This window comes from Leptosomus discolor, chromosome 1, assembly GCF_034619465.1.
Source record: "Leptosomus discolor isolate bLepDis1 chromosome 1, bLepDis1.hap2, whole genome shotgun sequence".
NCBI lineage: Eukaryota > Metazoa > Chordata > Aves > Leptosomiformes > Leptosomidae > Leptosomus > Leptosomus discolor.
Window position 1 is genome coordinate 117,854,255 of NC_141391.1, and position 19,154 is coordinate 117,873,408.

At 36.3% G+C, this 19,154-nt stretch overlaps 1 protein-coding gene across 3 annotated transcripts in view; it reads left to right on the forward strand.

Annotated features, from left to right (window-relative positions):
* DCAF6 (DDB1 and CUL4 associated factor 6) overlaps positions 1-19,154 on the forward strand; it is a 90,529-nt gene that overhangs the window by 37,427 nt on the left and 33,948 nt on the right. For 2 of the 3 annotated variants that reach the window (XM_086463229.1, XM_086463234.1), the window contains exons 8-12: positions 8-101; positions 3,164-3,283; positions 3,527-3,772; positions 9,421-9,588; positions 16,529-16,588. In XM_086463229.1, the coding sequence (XP_086319355.1) occupies positions 8-101; positions 3,164-3,283; positions 3,527-3,772; positions 9,421-9,588; positions 16,529-16,588 (688 nt within the window). The remainder of the gene's footprint in view (positions 1-7; positions 102-3,163; positions 3,284-3,526; positions 3,773-9,420; positions 9,589-16,528; positions 16,589-19,154) is intronic. The other variant, XM_086463244.1, reaches the window with a different exon arrangement.

The following is a 19,154-nucleotide window of genomic DNA, read 5'->3' on the forward strand; positions in this document are numbered from 1 at the left end:
TCCCTAGTTACGACAACCTCCTGTTAAACGTTTGCGGCTAAGAGGGGATTGGTCAGATACTGGACCAAGAGCGAGGCCTGAGAGTGAACGAGAAAGAGATGGTAAAGTGTTTGCAGTTGGTATGGGGTTGTCTTTGCTTGTGTGTTTTGTTTTGGTTGGGTTTTTTTTGTGTTTTCTTGTTTGGTTTGGGTTTTATTTTCCATTTTTTTCTTAAGTATTCCTGAAATATGTAAGTGCTTCAGATTAAAAAGTCCATGATTTAAGAATCAGACAGATATTAAGATGGTTTTCTTAGAATTTGACACAGAACTGCTATTCTACAGTGATTTTAAAAAGTGTCTAAATTGGTAAGATTTTTACCAGGAAAAATTATGTTGCTTCAGTTAGGCTGATGTAAATCAAGGGGTCAGTGTCATCAGTCATGTAGTAACACAGAAGTGTTTCCCTTTTTTGTAGTCAAGCCTCATATGCAATCAAAATTACGAATGAAATGCTCTGTAATGGTTACATGAGGGGACTGGAATTAAAAGCAATAGGTTTCTAATGTTGTATCTGTCACTTTTTTTTATAAAATACATGTAGTGATGAAATTTTTATGCTTGTATTTTCATGTTTGTAATATATTATTCAATTACTCGAGGTTTCAGTAGATAGAGCATTTCCAAAGCTATGCTTTAGTGTCAGAAAACAGGATACCAAAGCAGGGCAGAGAATGCTTTGTCGCTCATCTTACTCTTTTAAATCTGACAGGTTGTGGGGGTACAAGTATTTGTTCTAGTTCCCTTAAATCTGTCTCCCTTTTCTGCCTACCATTTCCCTCTCCACATTTGCTGTGTTGGTTTTCTCATCTTCCTGATTTCCTCAAAGTAGAATAGAAGTACCTAGCTGTATCAGACTAATGGTCCAGGTTAGAGTAGGATTCTGTATCTGACACAGGCAATAGGAGATGCTATTTAGGGGGAGAACTCAAGACTGTCCTCTTACCTTAGTCTGCTGCCTTTGCTCCCCCAGTGTTTGGAATTACTTGATTAGAAACGTTAGAGGTTATGTTCCCATCTGTTCCTTTAGAATCTGCATATGGTTCTATTGCCCGTGAGTTTCTGTAATCCTTTTTTGAACCTGTTGATATTTCCTATAGCAAAAAATTCCAGAAGTTCAGTGCCCACTGTGTAAAGGAATACTTTCTTTCCTTTCTTTTAAACTTTCTTATTTTCATCATGTGCCTTCTTAATCAAATCTTGTGATATTAGAATATTAACAGTTTTACATTCTGCTTACTTAGTGCCTTCATTCCACAGACCTCATTTGCATACTCCCTCATATTGGGGACGCTTTTGCTATCATTTTTGCTGCATTTTTTCTCATCAAAATTAGTTGAGGCTTTGCCTTTGCACAGAGTTACTTTTTATCTAAATTCTTTTTAAGCTATGTATCTTCAGTGTCCTTCTAGCTCTCATTTCCTCATAATATCAAGTAAATCTGCTGGGGAGGAAATAAAGGGTGAGAAAAGGACTCTTCCAGTAGATTCCTCCAGTCTTAGACATTGGCTAGATTTTTATTTTCTCAAAATAAAGTGACAGCGTCTTTGTTATTTGATACAACTGTATAGTGACTAAGAGAGAATAGCTATATTGCATTAGTTAGCCATGTGGTGAACTGTGACTTATTTTTCTGTTAGCTGTTCGTTGTCCTCTCTTCCCATCATTAACTATCTTTTGTCTGTTTTCTTCAGCTGTTGCATTCCATATTTTGTGTTTTAATCTTCTGAGGTCAGAGCTTCCCTGCCTGGGGTACAAGATGGGAATGAGGGATCCCAGGGGACGGTCAGAGACCTGCAGTGTGGAAATGAGGATAGACAAGGGCATTGGGGTCAGGCATTGATTTTTTTGAGGGGTGGGTTGGTGTGTTCCCCTTCCGTTTTCCATTCCCAACAATGTCTCTTAAATTCAAGCAAATAATCTAAAAGCAAGGTCTAGTGATGATACGTTCAAGCTATATCCTAGCAGTGAAGACTATATGCAGTCCTGAAAGATAATTAGTTGCTCCAGATATTTGATTAGTCATTCAGCTTTTATAACATCTGGACGGGTAGCAGCACTGGTCTCTGAGAGGCATATTCTCACTGTACATGTTCTTCCTGAGTACGGTCCAGAACCTTTCAGTGTTAGCTTTTGTATGCAGGGTATTAAAAATTTTTTCACATATGTATTTTGACAAATAATTGTGCTTCACAGGGATTCTATTTCTTAAGGTCTTCAATTACAAAACTTCTGAAAAAATTGCTTAAGCATCACATACTTCCAAAGTGGTGAAGGGGCCAACAGAAGCTCGTACCTCAGTATGAGTGGAATGGTCCAGTGCCGTGGAACGGTCTTGTTTTGGAAGATGCTAACGTGTTTAAAAAAACCAAACCTGAACAAAACAAAAAACCCCAAACACACCACACTTCACAGAATAGAAAAACCACTGAAAGATTCAAATATTCTATTGCAGCCCTTTACAAATAGAATTTTTTCTATCTTCTCTCATGAAACAAATTTTGTTTCATATGTGCTAAAATGAGAAAGGAAATGAGAAGAAAATATTTTGAGTTATGTTGAAAGAAAGTATGTCAAAGATTTTGCTGCTTGAGAGTCTTTGCGATCCTGACACTTGATTCAAAAGGTGAAAATGAAAAATCCTGAAAGAACTCTGCTGTTGTATTCCGTTGTGCTTATGAGGAAAATCTAAATCACAAAGAAGCCTTTTGGAAAAGTTAAAAACATCAGGTGCTGATTTTATGCTAGTCTTTTTGCTCTTTCATTGTTTAATGATAAAATTGGTTATTTTATAATTAGCTGGAAAACATAAAAATCTAGGCTTTCTTAATTTATTTAACCAGCATTAAGAACTGAATGGCATAAATCTCACAATGTCATGTGTACAAAAGCTCAAGGTAATTCTAAAACAGAAAAGGAAGGAGGACTGCTGGCTTTTATGTGGTGCCATGTTCCACTGGCAGTTCTGGCTGGACTGTTTTGCTGAAAAATGGAGATGGTTCAGGGGATTACTGCTTACGTAGCTTACAGTGTAGGGTTTTTTTTTTAACAGAAGAATAAATGGGGGGGAAAATGAACACTTTTGTAAACTTGTAGATAAAACTTTAGCATTACTTGTTTTACAGGGGAGCAAAGTCCTAATGTGTCTCTAATGCAGAGGATGTCAGACATGCTGTCAAGATGGTTTGAAGAAGCTAGTGAAGTTGCACAAAGCAATCGAGGACGAGGAAGATCACGGTCCAGAGGTGACTTACTTCTTTTCAAGAATAATAATTACATCAGAAAAATAGGTTTATACTGGTTATGCAGGCCTTGAATATCAGGCTTTCTGAGATGTAAACTAAAAAATTTTTAGCACTCTCTGAGGAACCAAGTACACTTTTTTGCCATATAAATGGTAATGCAGAGGGATCTTTAGAGACAGAGGAAGTTTACCTTTGGGTTCTGGTTTTTCATGCTTTCTTTTTTTTTTTTTTTCCTAATCAAAGGTGGGACTAATCGGACAGATGCTCCTGCTACTAATAATGTGCCACCTAGTACAGAATCAGAAACTGCAATGGAAATAGATGGTTCTGAACAACTTCCATCATCATCTTCTTCTACAATGTCAGCCCAAGCTCCTTCAACATCATCTTCAACAGAAAGTCCCCCTTCGACTTCGTTATTGTCCTCTCCTGATAATGAACGAAGGCCTTCTTTAGGGGCCACAGCTCAACCTGTGCTCCATCAGTCTGGTGAGAAGAAATCCATCTTGTCATTGTTTATGATAAATGCTTTCAATAAGAAACAATTTTATTTTAGGATATTTTGGCTAATTGATGTCAAACTGTTTTCTTTCTTGCACATCCTTAATGAGACAAGCTATTTTATGGTTACTAGGTGACTGCAGCTGTGGTTTAAAGAAAGAGTTAAAACCATTGACTGTATACGTTTGTCTGAAGACAGAATCTCAAAGGGGATAATCAGTATTGTCTTTTGAAGTAGAAATAAAAAGTTATTGGAAAAAAAGTAATATTTCTTTCTAAACTTACTGTTCTCTTCATGAAGTATAAGTAACATCATGCTGCCTTCAGCTGTGATTTGGCTGTAGCAGCATCAGCGCAGTGAATAGCAAAACTGATGCCTGTTATAATTAGAGGAAGTAGAGAATGTCTCCTTCAGTAGGAATCTACATCTTCAACATTTTGGTCATCAATGTTATTTTTTTTTGCTTCTCAAACTTACTCAGATAGGGCTTACCTTGCATGATATCCTATTATTGGTTAATAAATTATACTACATATTGATTGTATATAGTGAAGAAACTCATCTGTATTTAATACAGACTTACATTCTTATTGTGGGAAAAAGAAGAAAATATATTCCACTGTCAATGTCAGTAACTTATTTGTGTAGTAAAAGAGCACCTTTGGCTTAGCCCTTTTCCATCTCTAGGCAGGAAAAGATGCCACAGCCTTTAGAGTTAAATATTTGCATGGGAGTTTATTCTTACTTTTAAAAAGTGAGTTTCTAGGCCTCACAGTTTTGGTGAAAAGGCTGATGTGATCTGAAATACCTACAGGTTCAGTCTTGATTATTTACAAGTGCCATGTTCTTTGTATAAATTAACCTTTTTTTCTTCTACCAATTCTGCTGTAAAAAAATCAAGGTCTTTTTGTTGTTGGAAAAGATGACTGATAGAATCTTCAGTTCCTAAATTGGATGTTCTGGACTAAAGGAGAGATGGGGATTTCTCAGGGAGAAGTGTGCCGTTCAGTGTATTGCAGCTGCTGCAGACAAAATCTTTGGGACAAGTGAGAAATTATTAGGTATCTCTATCTGAAAGACAGCGAAGCTAAAGACAGAAGTTGAAATTCGTTAAATGTATCATTCTCGCCCTTTCAAACCCTACAGCTAGTCTGGTACTTATTTGGAGGAAATAAACAATGAGCAGAAGCCTGACAATATACACAGTCCAGATACTATTTCTAGAATAAGTGAATGCTAGAAAACTTATTTAGTGGCTTTTAGTCAACAATGTTTTTTATTAGTATTGGTGTTTTCTCAAGTTTTGCACAAAAAACACACAAAAAATAAAGGGGTCTATTCTAATTCAGTGTAACCCAATTTAGCACCCACTATCTTTGGTACAGAGGAATTGCCACCAAAGAACACATACCATTACCAAGGGTTCATTTTTATTTTTTTTTTTTTAAGAGTATGGTATATTCTGGAGCTTACTGGCTGGGAGAGTATGTCCCATATTAAAAATAATTGCTTCAAGCTATGTCGTTGAAACTTTGTGATTTACGTGATAATGCACTAGAGAGCATTTTTGGAATTATAATCATTTCCTATCCTGCATTTTAAAGAATGCATGCTGACTAGGAAAAGTGTTTTCTGCTTTTTCTCTGAATCTGTCTGAATTTCTAAGTAAAAGTTTATTCTGCTAGCATGAAGCTGAAGTTGTTATTTCTTAATCCAGCTCTTCTCTAAGAGCATTTCCTCTTTCCCAGTGTTACTTCAGACTTAAGACTCTCCATATATTCAGTTTTGAATGGGGTGGTGGTGGTTGTTTTGTTGACACACAGTGGATACTTTCTACTGTATAATGTTTGATAGGTTCTTTGACTACACCTAAACAGGGTGTCAATCAGTTGTCATCTTTAAATTGTCTACAGGACTCCTGCAGGAGTAAACTTAGTTGTACTATAGGTTTGCACACCTTGTAAGCATCTTGTCTAGTTTGCACTGCCTTTAAAACATGTCTTTGGGTAACATAGGCAAGTTCAGGGAGAGGGGAAGCTGCCGGGCAGAGGGCACAGGTTATGACAGAGCAGTAGCAGTGGGTTTATGAATGAGTAGGCTTGAATGTTAATTTCCATTTTGCAAAGCTTGTATACTTAGGTAACCCATGAAGGTGCTCAGTTCTGAGATTTTATTTGCTCACAGTCTCTAGTCTACAATGTGAAAACACTACATTCTGCATCAAGAACAGGAGTCCTGAATTTGTTTAGCTGCATTTAGAACTGAATAAAACCTATTGCTTTTGGGCGTGACAGGACAGGGAAAGCGGTAGTAGGAGTAGTAGTTCAAATACAGTGGGGCTGAGTAGGAAGAGCAAATAGAGTTGTGTTGTGAAAGGTGGATGACTGTGGAAGCATTTTGGAAAATGGAGGAAAGTGAGAGGCTTTCAGCTGTCATTTTGCATAAAGTGGTGGTAGATACAAGTTTGAATATTGTAGCAAAGACTTAACAAATGAAGAATATGTTTTCAGATAGTGACTTATTTAGAATTGGAGCATGAATCCATACTATAGGATGGAACAGGCTTATAAACAGCTTTCCATAAATCATTTCTACAGATTTCTGTGCTCAATGCAGGCGCTGGTGATAATCCTGTCTTTGAAACAGCAATACCTTTGCACGTGTATTATAATTCAAATAGATTGTTGGTCTGGTGTTCCAGAAGATATGCCATGTGGCGAGCTTTTGAGCTTCTACATCTGAATTACTTACTTCATCTCTTAATGTTTTAAAAAAGTACATGTTCAAAATAGTCAGTACAAAAATAGTTCAGTGGTGTAGCTTGTTGGGATAAATTTCTTTATCAGAACGTATATTCTAGAAGAACAGAGTTGGAACTTTTAAGTAAGTTGTAAATAATCAACAAAATCAGTGCAAAATCTCAGTAGCCTGTAGCGTGTTCTTGTCAGTAAGCTTGAATATTTTTTTTTATAATGAGACAGAACAATTGCTGGAGACTTTCATGCTTGTCACTGAGGAAAAAGAATAACAAATTTATTTTCCTGCCCTGCTTGGCCCATTCAGTCATTAATACATTTTTTTACATTAGTTTTAAGATGTAGTAGTTTTAAACAATGTATAAACATCAGATACAACAAACTGTAAAATATAATAATGCTTTTTTTCCCTGTAACTCATATTCTAGATACACATTGCTCAAGAAGGACAGGGAACTGCTTGAAAGAGTCCAGCGCAGAGCCACAAAGATGATTAAGGGGGTGGAACATCTCCCTTCTGATGAAAGGCTGAGGGAGCTGGGTCTTTTTAGCCTGGAGAAGAGGAGACTGAGGGGTGACCTCATTAATGTTTATAAGTACGTAAAGGGCGAGTGTCAGGAGGATGGACCCGGGCTCTTCTCAGTGATGGCCAACGACAGGACAAGGGGCAACGGGTGCAAGCTGGAGCACAGGAGGTTCCACATGAACATAAGGAAAAACTTTTTCACTGTGAGGGTGGCAGAGCACTGGAACAGGGTGCCCAGAGAGGCTGTGGAGTCTCCCTCTCTGGAGATATTCAAAACCTGCCTGGACATGTTTCTTTGTGATCTACTCTAGGTGGTCCTGCTCTGGCAGGGAGATTGGACTAAATGATCTTTTGAAGTGCCTTCCAACCCCTGACATTCTGTGATTCTGTGATTGATACCATTGAGGGGGGTAGAAGGGCAACTGACTAATTAGGACAAAGCTTAATATGCATTCTGATATAAGGTTACTTTTCTTTTAAACATTGAATGGGAAAGGGATAATAGCTGGGTTTTTTCCTTTCCATTTCTGTTTCCTTACTGTTTGCTGGCAAAATAAACATTTGCTTAGAGATTCTGAAATATGTTGAGAGGTGTTGTCATTGAACACATTCAGGGTAATAGCACTCTCTCTACATTTTGATTTGTAGTTCATGTTACATCTTAATTTGTAACCATCTCTGGACTGAATGGAACTGAATCAGCAGCAAGTACTGAAAACTGCAATTTTTAGACATCACTGGAATTTCCTTAAGAGCATTTTCTAGACTGGAGTTCTAATCTCCATAAATGTTCATGGCACATGAAAGCTATTCATAGCAAATCTCTTTGATGCCATGTTCCTTTTAGGAATGTCTTTTTCTTTCTTGTTATACCTCATCAACCATAAGGTGACACAATGTATTTCCCAGAAGTGGTATTAGACTGAAGACATTAGATCTCATGACTATTTGCTATTAACCGGTGCCTGCCACCAATTTTTGAATGATTGGATTCTGTCTTTAGATTTGTTTCTTTTTATGAAAGAAAATTTAAAATTTGCTTGCATCACTGAGTGAATAAGGGTTGCAGAATATTTGTAAAGCTTTTGCTTGGATGAAAGGTTGTATGTCAATGTAATGCTCTCTAGTATTTTAACATTTCATAGTACTGATTTTTCTTTTTCTTTGCAGATTTCCTCATATCTACTCCATAAATATCTACATAAATAGATTAAAAAAATCCATATGTATCTACATAAATACTCCAGAGTGCTGTTGATATAAATCCTTTCAGGATAGGTCTAGGCTAGCAGTTTATAGCAGAACTACCTAAAGCATTTGATGTGAATACTTGAGTCTGAATTAGCTTTTCTACTCTACTATATTATAGATGAGAGTAGTTCAGCAGTGGTTCACATCAACGTTGTGCTTCAGCTATTTCTAATAAAGAAACAGTCTGTATTATGTAAAGAGAAGCACTTGCTATACGTAAGTGGAGGAAAACTGCAAAGAGCATGGAAAGAATAAAAAAATTACTTGGACACCTAGTTTTATAGCAGTTTGCAAAAAATACTGTTAATCAGTCCATGAACTGGTACATGCCAAAATGGTTTAACTGCCAAATGAATAAATACAAAACAATGAAAACAGTGAAGTCTTTACAGGTGAAACTGAAAGAACGGTCTGTTAAGAGAATGATACTAAGAATTGTTTATGATCCAATACACTTAACAGTGTTTTCAGACTTTGAATCCTCACCCACTGGGAATGTCTGAAATAAAAAATGAGTTCATAGTAAAATGTATTTTTTGGTTAGATGCTGTTCTTACCTGTTTCCGTAGTCCCAGTTTACTTTTTTCACAGGTTTGTTTTGATCAAAATTGTACTAACTTTTTTTTACATCAGGAAACTGTCACATTCATTTTGAAAACTTACCTGTAGTCCATAGTTGTGTAGTTTTATGCCACAAGTATTCTCATTTTATGTTAGGAACATGAAAATGAATACTTATGTTTGATTTGTTTTGAATCAGTCAGGACCTATCTATTTTCATTAAATAAGTCTTTGTTAGATCATTTAAGTGTTGGGATGGGGGACGCGGGTGTATTGCATGATACGAATCCTGAACTTAAGGCCTGATTCATGCATCTAGGAAGAGGAAAAACAACTTCAGTATTTTATTTTATGATTTCTGTATGTTAGTAAATGATTTACATAATTTTTTTCACTGTAATTACAGGTAGTATCTGTTGCTTCTTTCTTTGATCAAGTCCCCCCACCCCTCCTCCCTGTTCTGTATATTGTATGTTCAATGGTTCTTTTTTTTTTACATGCCTTTTTTTTTCCCCCCCTTTCCCTCCTCCCTGTTTGTCAGAGTTAATGGGACCTGAGTTAGCTATAATCCGTAGGGGTCTTCAGCGGCTGAGGCTTAAGAAGGCAGAACAACAGAGACAGCGAGAGCTAGCTGAGGGTTCAGCGTCACAGTCGTCCTCCTCTGATCAGTCCTCCTCTAAGGGCTCCTCACAGGACCCTCAGGCATCAGGTTGTCATTTATCAAGGTTTCTTAAGCAGCTAACATAGTTATAGTTTGTGCTGCTGTTGTTTGCTAAGATGCTTCTCTACCAGAACAAGACAGTTAATGCATTTGCTGCTTGTCTTACCTTGCATGTGGTGGTGTTTATCATCACATGGTTAGGGAAAGAGTAATATTGACAGTTCTCATTTATCCAGCATGTTTGGATCATATACCTAAATGATACTATACGGAGAAAGTTTCCTAGGTGCATGGTTATCAGGTATGTGCAATGTTTGTTAGAGCAGTTGAGCAAGAAATTGCTGTGTCATGAGTAGCGTAAGGTACTCATTTAAAATTGCATTTTGGTATTAATTGTATCTGATAGTAACATTTAAGACTTGGCTTTGTTTTAGCATATGTTCTAAATCAGGGTAACAATTTAATAAAACAGAATTTTGACAGTCTGAAATGCTAAGGTTTTACAGTAAGTATAGTGAAAATACTTGTAACAAGCCAGAGTCCTCACACATGCTCTACCTTTTTTTTTTTTTAACAGAGTGATTTTTCATTTCACCATCCTCTTTCTTTTGTCTTATTGAGATAAAAATTATTACAAGAAAGCCTTGGAGATGTTTATAGTAAAAAGAGACATATTTGAAGAAAGTTAGGGTAGAAGCATGCATATGAATAAGGAAGTAAACCCTAAAGCATAAACTTGAAGTAAGCTTTATTATGGTGCCACGTAAAAATAAGTGAGCTGCATGCTGTCTGAGAAATCAGCACATTTTGTGTTGAGAAGTAATGTCTAGTAATGTTTCTTCTATGGGTAAATTCTGTGACAGTTGAGGTGTGGCTAAATTACTTATAAGGATTGTGTCATACATTCACAGCTTGACTTGCTATGGTTCAATCTATTAATTTTCTGGAGCCTTGCACAACAATTTGGTGTACCAATGGCTAGTGCTCTAGTTACAGTATGTAGTTACTGAATTTTGAAAAACTTCCTACATTATAAAATTCTACAGTGAATTTTCAGAATATTTGGAAACCAGTAAATCGTGGAGGGCTGTGTGCTTATCCTAGGGATGGTCATCATAGGTGCCTGTTACCTAAAGGAGGAGAACAACAAAATGCAATGGTAGCAGTTTTCTTGTAGGTGGCTGCGGTTTCCTGCCAAGAAAAAAAAAAACCTCTACCAAAAAGCTACCAATTTTTTTTTCGGCAAACTGAACATCTGCTATTAAGTCAAAGATATGTATTGATAGAGACAAAACCATTACTAACACTTACAGGCAATAGATCTTGATATTCTGTTTTCTTTTTGGAATGACTTACAGAAAGTTTGTTTAGGTTTTGGGGGTTTTTTTTTGCTCATTGTTTCCCATTGAATTGAAGTTGGAAAGAAGGTTTGGCTACAACCATATTTGTAGAATTTTCACATGGAGGTATATTTGTTGATATTTTACTATCTCTGAAGTATGTATTGGTCTGAGTTTCACTTGATACTGTCTCGCCCATCTCCTAGTGCTCCTTCAAGGATGCAATGTAATTCTTTACACCAAATTGCTTGTGGGCCAACATGCTGTAGGATCCATACTGACACAAATTTGAAGCTTTAAGCTGAGTAATTGCTTTGACTGGGAGTCAGAGACATATTTTGGTTAGTCTGGATCCCTCATCACTTCCTCTAGGATTTTTGAGTTCCCATGTGCTTCAGATTTTAAAGTAACTAATGGGAAGGTCCGATCATTTTGTTTGGGGTCATCAGGGAACCAAACAACATACATAGCCTTGGAGGAAACTAGTATTCAAATATTTAGCTCATTCTTCATGTGATGGCAATGAATTTGCAAATTTAACCATTTTACTTATTAAGTAATTGCTTTGAAAGATCAATTCACTTAGCCATATGGAAATATTTATTTATGGGGAGAGGAAGGGGAAACAGTTTTGCAACCTGACCTCCAACTCATTAGGATGTACATATTTTTGCTATTTGGTCTGATTGGTGGAATTCGTTACCTTCGGCATTATAGACAGTGGAAGATTTAATATGAGGAATTAAAATTTAAATATTTAATGTGTGTGGTCAATTATTCCTCAAGAAATTCGATCAAAGATTACATTACCTTTTCTTTTCTACTGGTATGTGTAAATACAAGGAATTCCTGTTATGCTTTAACAGCTTCTTTCTTTGTATCTCCTCCCCCTATTATGGGAGAGAACAAATGAAACTAATTTCTTTTGATTGGGGAATCCAGATTACCTTTGCACTTTCTTCTTAAGATTTCTGCACTCCGGACATGAAAATATTCTCTGTATTTGGTCATTTCTTTTTATGCAAGTTACTTTGTTTTGTTCCCTTTTTCTGAACTCCCAAAACTTATTTTTGGAAGATGTGTATCCACAATCTATTCCTTTGGAAAACAAGAGCAGCAGAGTTTTGGTCTCTTGCTTCTCCATAAATACAGTTGTTTTCCAACCCTGTGGTAAGTTGACATTTCAGAGACGCGGTGGAAGAAAAAGAAGTTCTTAGTTTTGGATTGGTGTGTTTTTGTTGTGGTGGTTTTGTTATTTTTTTTAATAATAAATTCCCATACAGAGACAATCTATTTATTTTATTTTTCTGCAAGGCTGTCTTTTATGCTCTGTCTTGAGGTGGATGTTCAGTTTTCAGGCACATACTAGTAAATTTTCCAACAAAAAGTACAGGGCTGCAAATTCTCAATCCTTTTCTGGAAAAACTTGTGTAATTTATGCTTCTGATTTTTGGAGGAATTCAGTGTGAGACTAAGGCTATTTCTTCTGACCTGTATTTTATTATTAATCCTTATCACAGAATATAGCTGTCGACATAGGCTGGAGAAAAAAATATTCCAGCCATGTAGGAAATTACCAGTAGAAAATGTCAAGAGCTGAAAGCTTTTACAGGTTTAATAGAAAATTAGACATTATAGTGGTTATTCTGTCTCCTAGTCTAAGGACTTGTGTAATAGTTACATGAGGATTTGTAAGCTGTATTTGTAATAGTAAACCTTCACTGTTTAGAAAAATATGATCAAAAGTTTATATTGTTATTGAATGTGAAAGTGAGTTAACTGAGTAATGATTCACTGTGGGCTGATTTGATGTTGAGGAAAAAGGTACTTCATCCTCAGATGGCAAAGAGACTCTGTTTTAGTGGATACCTTTCATAAGTATTGTGTAAATTTGGCACAGCTTCAGAAGCAATAAATGCTGCATGTTTAAGGTCTGTTTTGTAGGTATTGAACAGATTCAGATTTTTTTGATAGCAGCTTTATTTAATTAGGCAACTATGGTGAGGTTTTTTTAAATTATATACTTTCTCCAGCAAAGCCTAGTTTTGACTTACATTTTTGTGGCATTTCATAACATTTAGATCCTGTGCAGTATTTAAACAAGAGCGCATATGTGCTATATGCAAACTACAAAAAAACCTTTTTAACCTGTTGTTATTGCTGCTCTGCTCAGTGCTGATATGCCATGTATGCATTGCCATTACCTACATCACTTCTCTTTCTGAGAACTTTAAATGAATTGAGTATAATTTGATAAGTTACAGAAACAAGAACCAGCCGATCTTGAAGTGACAAAGAAAAAATAAATCAGTATTATAGATCAGTGTGCATCAGGGGTTCCTGTAGCAGTCGGTGTGCATGATCTTATTACCCACAAAAATATGAAGTACTGTGAACCTTTCTTTTTTGAGGAAAAAATAATTTGATTTAGACTGCATTTGTTGTGAAATAAAGATGTAAACATATGCGTGCTGACATATTGCAGAACCTGTGATTTTGTTTCACAAGTCTATATGGTCAGTGTCTTTAAAGCGGAACAAATTGGACCTTCATTTCTGTGTTAAAGCTTTCTGCAAAGAACGACGGGATGACTGCAATTGCTATTACTAGATTCTTCGCATTCTTTGTAAACACCCAGATGTAGAACTGTGTCTATTTGAAGTCCGAAATATGTAGCTGAGAGCTTATTCACTGTGCAAAACAATTATTCCTAGTTATTAAAGCAAGTATGTAATTTCTTGCATTAAGGTCCACTATATGTACCATGTTTAGGCCTTTAAAAACAGGTCTTACTCCTTCAGGCCTGAGTCTTACACTAGTCTTATAGTGATATAAGGAGGAAATTTCTTTTAAACAAAACAACAGAAGTGGCATGCTAATATTTTGGTGAAGTCAGGTCCTGATTGCCCAAACTACAGGAAGATCCCTCAGCATATAACTGACTTTAAAATTATCTTCTATTTTCTGTTTGAGGTTCCCCAAATTTATGAATCTCCAGTTCCCTCTTTAAGTGGTGTTCCAGTTTAGAATGTACTGGTGACATTACAACCACTGGTGAACTGCATTGGGATGTAGACCCAGCCTGTGAAGGCTCAGGTAAGAGTTTGGATTTTTGTTTGTTTTTTTAACTATATGGCACAGTTTTGGTAATATCTTTTTCCAAAGCTTTATCAGAAATTATTAAAGTACTTTTTCAGAATTTTTACAAAACAAAGCCATATATTAAAAAAAGAGGCATTTACCTGAACTTCTCTAGGCTGGTTTCATCGTTGTGTTTATTTCCCTGCCTGATGTGTGGGGTTCTAGACTGTAGTGCCACTTCAAGGGGTGCTGGTGATCTGTGGCTTCAGGGGACTTGAAAAAGGAGGGGGAGGAAGTGAGTTCAAAATTGTTACAAACCAAGCTCTCTTCTTAACCTTGTTAACTGGAATATTTAGGATATTTCCTACATGTTTAAAAATTCTCATATTACAAGTGAAATGCATTTACGAAGTTGTAAGAAGACATCAAAATAATAGTGAAATGTGGAAGGCCCTGCTTTTTGCTTACTGTTGTATAATGTGAGGTCTTAAAATTTAGAAGTACTGATAAGGGTAGTAAATGTAATTTCTTATGTTTATAATTAAAATATGTTAGTTCAGTGGTATTTGTTCTGTTCATCTTGGTCTGAATTAAAAAGCTGATGAGATTAGCTTTTCCAGCCAAGTACAATGTTTGGCAGCATGCTATGCCTTTTAAAAAAGACATTTAAGCTTATGGAAAGACTTGGAGCGCAGGAACAGAGTGTGACTGAGAATCACTGTCTTCTGTCATTAGGCTTCTCAGCTTGCCAAGACCTCCCCTCCCTTTAGCACTTTTGATACAAATTAATCCCAATCATAGGCTTCATAACTGTGACTCAGTGATCAAACCCATCCTGCCCTTGAGAGAGGTGTACCAATTCCTGTGCTGAGTCAGCTGCAATACAAGTAGATCGTCTTATGATGTGGTGCATGTCTACACCAGCTTTTTGCTCTGATTTACATTCTAAAAAGTGGATTACTACTCCACTGAAAAAACTCTGACGTAAATACTTCTCTTCTAAATTAGAAATTATATGTAAAGCACACTTCAGTTTTGGAAAGTGAAATATATTAATGTTACAAGTCTCATACTTAAGAGCTATGTCCCATACAAATCTAGATGACAAATTCTGTGGTCTGGCTTAGGTGTGTTTGGTGCAAAGCATGGGCATGGCTGAACAAAGCTGAAGACAAAACAGCACCAATTTTATGTTCCCTAGTTACCGAAACAAGCCAGCCTCCAAAACACACTAAGCTTGCCTCGGACTCTCCTGATCTCTGTTCTTCACTCCTCCCCTCCCCTCCGCTGTGTATCAATGTAACGAAGGAACAGACTGTGATTTTTGCAGCAATGGCTGGGAATGAAGTATCATTTGAGGTTATGTGTTTAAATCAGCATTGTCAATTTAGCAGGTTTTATGACTATAGAACAAAATAGGTCATGCTGGTGATGCTGGCCCAAACCTGGAAGTGAGCTTCCTGTAGGAGAGTGTGGTGTTTCATTGCTTTCCTTGTATGGGATTTAAATTTGTTAAAATTCCTTCAGCATGCTGTGATGTTGGCAGACTATGACTCAGTTTATAATACAGGATATTAAATCCTTTTAGCTTAGCATGAATTTGTTTATGAAGAAGATTAATAAATGGAACCAAGATATGGTAGCCTAGCTAATATTTTTGAAATAATGTACTAATTTGTGTACATCAGCTCATCTTAAGGTAATGCAGAAGTAAGATCTCGTCTTCAGATGTGACAAGGAAAACAGACTCACAGAAGATACTGAGCGTTGCACCTGTCATTTGTCTACAGAATGAATACTGTGCTGGTGGTAGTTATTAACGGTAGTGTTCAGCGGAAAAAAAATGCACTTAACTGCTGGGGGTGTTTTGTTTGTTTGTATGTTTTTTTCCCTGTGATTAGATAAGGATTTTTATAAGACTGACTGGTGTGGCACTGTGGTAAAGTCATATTCTCAGTTATCAGATGCCACAGAGGTATAGCACCTAGCAATGCAGAACTATCGAAATGTCATATAAGTGGGTTGTTTTTTGGTGCTTGATTGTTTTTAAAACAGTCTATATGCTGTTGTATCTGTAAACAGTCTCATCTTTTACTTTTCATGTTCATAGGTGTAAATATTGAAGATACTGGTATGCCATTGATTATATTATGTTGAAGTAAAAATGTTCTGAAATTTATATTTAGCACATGTTTTGGAATAATAGTGTCATTTGGTAGCTGGAGCAAAGGATTTAGGAGTCATGACTCTTCAGTATTTTTCCTGACATATTAGAAATTTGAAGAACATAGCAAAATCTTTGGTAATGGACAGGCATTTTTAATATCAACATGTCAGCAAGGTTCAGGTCGTTCAATGACTGCCTCAAGAAATACATAATGATTTGAAAAAAGTGGCTTTGCTTTTGTCATGCCTAGAAAATGCAATATGGCTGGCTGCTCATAAAATAAACCCAAAGCTTCCTCATGTTGCTGCTTTTTTTTTTATTTTAAACTAACATGATCGTGACATTGCTGTGCAGTTCTCTGCTGCTTATGTTTTAAGTTGAAATCTCGTTTTTGTTTCAGATTCTCCTTCTTCTGTGGTTAACAAACAGCTTGGATCCATGTCACTTGATGAGCAACAGGGTGCGTGACAGGAAATGCGCTATACCCAGCCATAGTTGATTGCAATGCTTCCTTTTAAAACTGCCTTTCATGGTGATAAACAGTTTAAAAATGCTGTTCATCTACATAAAGTAGAATTCTGTAAGCAGATTTGCTGGAAACTCATTAATTATTTAATTCTCAATATAAGTAACAGAGTAAGGTTAATTGTTGTTTTCAAAAGCCATCCTATGCTCAATTCTTAATGTGTTCAGTGTAGGTACAGTAAATGTCTTATGTACTCTACAGGCATTTAGAATATTTTTTTTAAATCCAAAGTAAAATTAAGTCTTTAAACAGTGTTTTTCTGACTGGTTCTTGGATCAAAGTGCAAATATCAAGATTGAAGTAACTTTTAATCATATCATGCCAAATTCAGTTATCTTATGCAAGAGAGGTGTGCAGCTTTGTTACACTTGCACAGTCTGAGTAACTCAAGAGCACCTATTGAACCTAGGTGCACCTTACCTCTGTAACCCCTTGTCCAACACCCTTTCTGCTAAACAAGTACTAGTTTCTCTGTAGATGCCCTATGGGCTGGTGGTAGAAAGAGTGCCTGTGATCTTTCTCTATGCCTGTTACTCATCAGCCTTCAAATTGTGAGCAGTGAAGTGGGCCATAGGTGACCCTATTCCAGCTGAACCAATGTCATCTGTAGTGAATATTTATGCCTGAATAATTAATGGGTGATTGATGGTAATTTAAAAATAGATTTCCATACACTCTGCATTATGCTTACTTCCATATCAAAGCCTCTGTAGAGATTTAATAGCTCATATCCCACAAAACAGCTGGCTGTTTCATCTTGTTTCACATTCTAAACTAGAATGCTGTTTTGAAATCCAATTTCTGAAAAATAGTCTGTTTGGCAACTGTCGAGGTTATGGTTTATTTTAGGATGCCAGAACATTGGAAAAAAAAAATCAAGCTGTGTTTTTATATTGACAAAATAAGTTCATTTTGTGGAATTACATTTTGTGATAAAATAGCATTAAACCTCAATGTGCAAATTTGCTAATTATTCATGGTTCAGTAGTCTACATCAATAGTCAGGTTTTGCTGGAAAACTTGCTTGTAATTAATGGCCAAGTTATGGTCTCTGTTATGAGCTCAGAATAACGCATTATTTGATGCGAGTAGAATAAACTAGAAATAGCACAGAAAGTCTGTACATTTACCGAAGTTCTTACAACTGCAAAAATTTTGGAAAACTAATAAATTGTTCTGTGAAGTTGTGAATTAAGCCCATCTGACAATAAAGATAAAACCAGAAGTTTTGGTCCCAGAAATCAGTTCCCACATCGGCATCACGTTCCTCTTCAAGCAGGAAGTTGCCTTAAGAACTAGTTTGTGTATTAGTATTGTTAATCGCATAGTTGTAATAGACCTATAGTTGTAATAAACTCTTGGGACATTTTGCTAATAATTTTTTTCCTGCGTTAAGAAATTACTTGAACTAATGCAAAGAGGTTTCCTCTCATAAAAGCACTTCAGATTTTTCAATATGCAAAAAAACCTCCTAAATACATTTGTTTATCCAGACTTCATTGGTAGACCAGTTCTCTGACTGTTTTAAGGCCATGTTTTTCTGTTGTGATGGTAAGGATCACTTGAAGAGAAACAATGTTATTTCTAGTTTGGAAAACTAGCAATTTGGAGAAGGAGGTGATTTGTTAGGAAATCCGTTGTACAAATGATAACCAGAAAGAATAATTTCCTAAGATCTGGTTGGCTTTTTGAAGTTAAACTGCATTAGTTTCACTTCATATTTGAACAGACACCTCCAAAAAGTATAAGTAGCTAATGAAGGAATTTGTACTCGTTCTTTTTATATAGAAATGCTTTTTCTTTCTTATTCCTATTTTTTTTTTAGTTTAGTGCTGAATCATCTGACTTTTGTTGACATTTATGTTTTAAGACTGTTTCTGGATTTAAAGATCTCTTTATACTTATTACAAACATATAAATTTATAATGCCAGTATTCTGACAGTCCAGAAGAAGCTATAAGTCATTCCCATTTGTACACAGTGGTTTCAAATGGATTAATGATCTATGCTGGTTTTTTTTTTTAATTTTTTTTTGACTGTGATTGTAATAATGGAGGGTGTCTGTTAGATTTGTTGCAGTGTAAGGGCGGCATGATGATTGTAAAGCACTGCCTGAATTGGTATGGTTAAAGTGGCAACCTGAAGCCAGACAGCTAGCTCGATAACTTTGAGGTGTATGTGTTATGTATCCCATACCGTCTGAATGCTGCTTCCTGCATACACAGAAGCCGTACTGATTATTGATACTTCTAGATATTTGCAAGTTAGTGCAAGGGTTTAGTAATCCCTTATGGTGACGTCCATACCAGGTTGTTCAGTGCCACGTTACAGATACTGTAAGTCCTTGAAACTTTATTGGCACGTGTTGTGTCCCAGCTAATTAGCTCTGCCTCCCAGTCAGATGAACTGGTGTGTTGGTGTGGATATAGAGCTTTCCAGGTCTATAGTGAGCTCTGCGGGTACAAGCTCAAGAATTTCAGTGCTGTGCTTTGTTGTAAGG